Here is a 6,000-nt window from a genome sequence, read left to right as displayed (position 1 = left end):
TCTGCAAGAAGAGTTCCTGAGGTTTCTATCTTATCTTATTTTTTTCAGGATAAGGTTGTGTCTTCTGACAATATAAATTGGGACATTGTTGTTCCTTCTTCATGTCTTAATCCTAAGAATTATTCAGAGTCCTCTTCATGTTTTGGATACTGATGTTGACACTTCTAAGGATTTCAGACAAACTTTTAGTTTGTTTGTTCATTTTGCTGGTTCTATGAAAGGGCGGAAAGTTTCTGCTGTTCCTTTGCCCTTCTTGGTTGAAGTTCTGATTCATATAGCTTTCTTGGATGGAGGTCAGCTGTTTCAGTTTCATTTGTTATTGCCTGCTGGGTTTTTTTAATTGTCTTTTTTAGGATCCATTGGGGTTGTGGATTTAGTAAATCAGTGAAAAAAGACGTTTCTTAGGTCCCACCCTTTATATTATAGCGCTGCGGAATCTGTTGGCGCTCTACAAATAACCAATAATAATAATAATAAATAATATTACCCCTGGACTACAGTTCCCAGGAGTAATGAATTGTGGACTCTCACTACCTGTATGAAAGAAAATAATTTATGATTAACCTGAAAATTAATTTCTTTCATGGTGGTGAGAGTCCATAACACCACAGCCTGTATTTTCATGGGTTGCGCACATCTTTTTGCGTTACCGTTTTATTAAACAAGACTGTGAAACAATATTTTTCCCTCTGTACATTCTACAGGCAAATGCTTTTGTGGGTCTATAACTATAATAGATAACCTTTCTAAAATAAGCAGGAATGGAGATTCATTCACGTTTTTCTATAGAAATAAACAGCAGAAAATCAAAAGTAAAAAAGAAAAATGTATTGTTTGTTACATTTCATGCATACAATGATTAGATATCAAAGAGTTAAAGACTTAGGTTTCATCCTGCAACACAAACAAGAACTTATGGAAGCACTGATGATGCTTCTTAATGTTAACCCGTACACCTATTCACTCAGTCATTTTAACTTACAGATAGAAAAATGTGCACATGTATATAAATCTGATCTTCACATAGGGACTCTGCTCAAAAAGATGCACCTTTTTATTTACACAAGGTGCTCACTATAACCCCACAGTGCTCATCTGTCTATTCAAACCTACAGTACTCTGCAAAAGTCTTAATTAGATGTTGTTTTAGCAAAGTTTTAATGGCCATCCATGGCTTCTTCAGGTAAAAGTCAGCATTTAATGTGACCTTCCTTGGCACTAAACACATCTTGAACTCTTTTTGGGGAGACTGTCCTGAAGTTTTCTGAAGTAATCTTCTGGTATATTATATCAGGCTTCTTTCAGCACTTCCCAGAGTTCTTCTTTAGATTTAGGTTGTCTCATTTCTTTCTCTGTCCAGGTGATCCCATACTGCCTATATAATATTCAGGTCTGGACTCTGTGGAGGTCAGTCCATGACTGTCAGTGATTTATCAGCTGTTTTTCTCTCCAAATATGATTTCACTGCATTAGCAGTGTGCTTGGGATCATTATTATGCTGAAAAATAAAACCATCCCCAATCAGGTGCTTTCCAGAAGGAATGGCATGACAAATTAAAACCTGTCTGTACTTTTCAGCATTCATGATCCCATCAATTCGGACAATATCACCAACACCACTGGCAGAAGTGCAGCCCCAAATCAGGACAGACCCTCAACCATGTTTCACTGAAGACCGCAAGCACTCATTCTTCCATCTCTCTCCAACTCTTCTTCTCACATACTGTTGAAGATTGGACCCAAAAATTCCATTGGAGTTGTCACTCCATAATACTCTTTTCCACTGATCTTCATTCCAATCTTTGTGACCTTTAGCATATCTTAGCCTTTTCACCCTGTTCCCCTTCCGAAAAAGTGGTTTCTTGGCTGCTGTCCTTCCACAAACTATTCCTGATCAAGCTTCTTTGGACTGTAGAAGGATCAACTTGGCATCCCGATGAAGCTGCTAGATGCTGACCCAGGTCCTTGCTAGATAACTTCCGGGTCTATCAAAGAAGAAACTTTGACAAACTTCTCATCAGATTTTGAAAGTTTTCTTGGCCTTCCAGTACTTTTTTTTGTCATTGACCTCTCCTGATTCTTCAAATTTCTTTATAACAGCTTGAATACCACATCTTGAGTATCCAGTTTGTTTGCTGAATTCCTTTTGAGAGAGGCCTTGCTGATGCAATATCTGTGATCTTTAGCATTTTAAATTGAATGATGTGACTGAAAGTTGCTCTTATTAGCAAACTTCCAATGAATTAAAGTCATACCACATGTGTATGGAATGCTCAAGCAAGTCTTGCACAAACCTGGTGTAATAGACCTTTTTCACAGCAGTCATTTCGACATGAAATAGTAGGACCAATACAGGTGTTAGCAATGACATTAATTAGGGTTCCATTCCATTTAGGTTTACGAGAGGCAGGTTCCTGCTATTGCTCAAGTGTAAGGGGAGGTCACACTAATACTTGACACTTTAGCCTATAGAAGCTGTTTTTTCTGATTTGTTTCCATTTTTTAATACTGCATACAAATATACAGTATTTTTCTGGTTGTATTCTAATAAAGAGATTGAGAAATAATTATATATGCTCATAATACCATTGCTAAAACAACCAATCAAATGGTGGCCTAAGAGTTTTGCACAGTACTGTATATGGGGACTTTAAAGCAAATGGTTTTAGGGGTCTCTCAGCCTTTTAGTGGCTTATTAAATCTTTCTAAAGACCCCTTCACCACAATGTTTTTCTTATTATTTTTTTTAGATTGTGCTTAAACTTTTTATCCCCAAGTAACACACCATTTGAAAGATCAGGTAATAGCTCCATTAAGAACTAGAAAAACCCAAGAGCAAAGGCCCATCTAGATCCCTTTTCTAGCCTGCAGCAGCATGATGTCACCAACATCACTGAATATTCTGGGCCACCTCGTAACTACTTGAGGTACGGGGAAGTGGGCGATTAGCTTCAAATTGGCTACCAGGATGATGCCATGTAGTCATCATAAGACCATGGGGCTGATTTATCAAGCACCGTATGGAGCTTGATGTCCCTTGTTTCCGGCGAGCCTGAAGGCTAGCCGGAAACAGAAGTTTTGAAGCAGCAGTCTAAAGACTGCTGCTCCATAACAGGTCCGTCTGCTCTGAGGCCGCAGACAGAAATCAACCCGATTGAATACGATCGTGTTGATTGACGATCCCTGCTAGTGGCCGATTGGCCGCAAATCTGCAGGGGGCGGCATTGCACCAGCAGTTCACAAGAACTGCTTGTGCAATGATAAATGCCGACAGCGTTTACTGTCTGCATTTAACGGTGTGCAGCGGACATGATACGCTACATCGTATCATGTCCGCTCGCACTATAAATATACCCTATTGTGTAGACGATGACTAAGTGTCGCCCTCTGCACTTAAAGGGACAGTCTACTACTAAAATAGTTATTGTTTAAAAAGATAGATAGGCTCTTTATAACCCATCCCAATGGATAGTAAAGGCATTATCTATCTTTTTAAACAATAAAAAAAATCAAGTAGACTGACCCTTTAAGAGACGACAATCTGATTTCCTACCTTTATTATGAATTTTCTGATGAATAACAACATATCGTTTCAGGCTAAAACATTTCCCACATTCAGAACATGAAAATGCTTTCTCTACTGTATGAAGTTTCTGATGAGTAGTGAGGGTTGATTTCTGAATAAAACGTTTCCCACAGTAAGAACAGGAAAAGGCTTTCTCTCCTGTATGAATTTTCTGATGAGCAATAAGATTCGTTTTCCGATTAAAACATTTCCCACAGTCAGAACAGCAAAACTCTTTCTCTCCTGTATGAATTTTCTGATGAGTAATAAGAGTTGATCTCCTGGTAAAACATTTCCCACATTCAGAACATATATTTCTTATGTGGCCACTTTGATTTTGAAGAAGCTTGAGAGAAGCATCTGAAGTATGACCATGAGTAGGATTCCTCCAGTTTGTGAATGCATCTGTTGAAAAGAAATAAAGTGGGAGTTTATTAATTACATAATTATTTAATCTTGAGAACTGTTCTGAAAAAGTGTCTACTACAAGGTGAGGGAACCGGATATGACCTCTACACCTTTCCCCAACCTCCATGCTAAGGCCTACGAGCAGTTTACTGGACACTAGAGACTATTTTTAAGGACTCCCCAGAATGCCATATTTGTCAACTATTGAAATAAATAGAATTGAATGCAGTTTTAATTTTTTCTAACCTATGTATTTTAAAATTGTATTCCTAGACAAATTGAGTAATACAATTATATCAGTTCCAAAACTACTCTACTATCTACTATTGATACAAACAAAATATGTGGGGAGTAAAAGACCCTCCACATAAAAGTATACACAAATAGCACTCCAGAGTCCAAAAAGGTGAATCAATCACACTAGAATATGTAAAAGAGGAACAATGTCTTGATACTATATATGACAATTGGGTAAGATAGTATGGTAAGTTAAAATATAACTTTTATTAAGATAAAATTAAAAATAGAAACAACACACAAACAACATGCAAGTTAAAACTACGTAGAGGGGGCAGGTCAGCGGAAAAATTAAAATAGATGCTAGTCATATAGCATCTTCAAGACTCACTAATAGGATAACCTATATATGTTAATAGCAGAAAAACAATGCTAGTGTAGGTAGCTAGCAATCAATAATACATCTCTTCCATAATGGTAGAATGGAAGTGATATCCGGTGATAATGACTGCTGCTCAATATAGTATATGTGTCTAGTCAGAAGACACGTAGGAATGTGTAAACCCTAAAAAACTAGGATTGAAAATATCACAAATTGTCTTTACTGTGATATATTGCACTTGTATGTTGATATAAAGGTGTAAGTCACGATAAGATTAAACATCCACGCTTAAGTATATACAATTAAATTAATAATAACAACAATAATACATAATCATATTGTCAGTATTAAACACAAAGTAACCTAATGGTCATATACACATGTGTGCTAAAAGGTGGTTGCACAATAGATAACACCTGTGTGTGTATTAGGTAACCAAATATAATAGGTCAGTGGCACACAAAGAGTTAATAAAAGTTTGCATATGTACCAACTAATAATGTGCTTATTGCATTGAAATGTTAATAGTCGGAGATGCAATACTGCAAAATAACTGATTATAAGTAGAATCAGTTTAGTAATAGTCTCCTAGTGGTATAATGCAATATTACAACTGACAATAGAAATAAGGCAGAATGCCAGGTGTTGAAATGTTGTTATATATATCTCAGAGTATATGCCCAATAGAATGCAGCCGGTATCCGTTAAAATTGAATATATTTATCAGAGACGCTATTGACAGATTAGACTTGTCTATATATGTCCTAACGTGCTTAGAAAAGATTAATAGATGGTAAACACTTATGTGTAAATAATAGCCCAATATGATAAATCTATGGCACACAAAGAGTTAATGGAAGTTAACATATATACCAATTTACAATGTTCTTATTGCACAAAGGTGCTAATAGTTGGGGATAACATGATACAACATAGCTGATTATGAATTGAATCAGTTGTATATTAATCTGCGATGTAGTTGCATTACATTGCAGCTAACATTAGTAATAAGGTAAAAAGCCAAATGTTTGATTGATATAATGTCTATCTGGGAATATACTTAGCAAAATATGTACGGTAGTAGTTAGGATGAAATATAGATAGCAAATATACTGATAGCGTGTTAAACTATCCTTTCTGTCTTAAGAAATATATCCTAACTAGTAACAATGTGAGTGTTGGTAGCCTGTAATTTGAACTGTCAACAAATGTAACGCATATCAGTCAGCACTGAGTGAATCATGCGTGGAAGTCAATTAATTTATTGTTAGAGTATTGCTGGTACTGAGGCTGTAACACCCATATAACAGCAGATATATAATAATAACTCAGGTTTGGAATATAGTAACAAAAGATATCATTCTATATTGGGCTTTTTTAAGCTTCAGTTCAGCTTAAACAACAAATA

The 6,000-nt window shown here is 36.2% G+C and overlaps 1 protein-coding gene across 1 annotated transcript in view; it reads right to left on the bottom strand.

The window, feature by feature from the left end:
* Positions 1-813: 813 nt before the first annotated feature.
* The window catches only part of LOC128666696 (oocyte zinc finger protein XlCOF8.4-like), a 132,239-nt gene continuing 127,052 nt past the window's right edge, over positions 814-6,000 (bottom strand). The window contains exon 10 of the mRNA XM_053721436.1: positions 814-3,970. Coding sequence (XP_053577411.1) covers positions 3,510-3,970 — 461 coding nt within the window. The 3' untranslated portion in view covers positions 814-3,509. The remainder of the gene's footprint in view (positions 3,971-6,000) is intronic.

This window comes from Bombina bombina, chromosome 7, assembly GCF_027579735.1.
Source record: "Bombina bombina isolate aBomBom1 chromosome 7, aBomBom1.pri, whole genome shotgun sequence".
NCBI classification, from domain to species: domain Eukaryota; kingdom Metazoa; phylum Chordata; class Amphibia; order Anura; family Bombinatoridae; genus Bombina; species Bombina bombina.
This window is presented reverse-complemented; position numbering and strand designations above follow the sequence as displayed.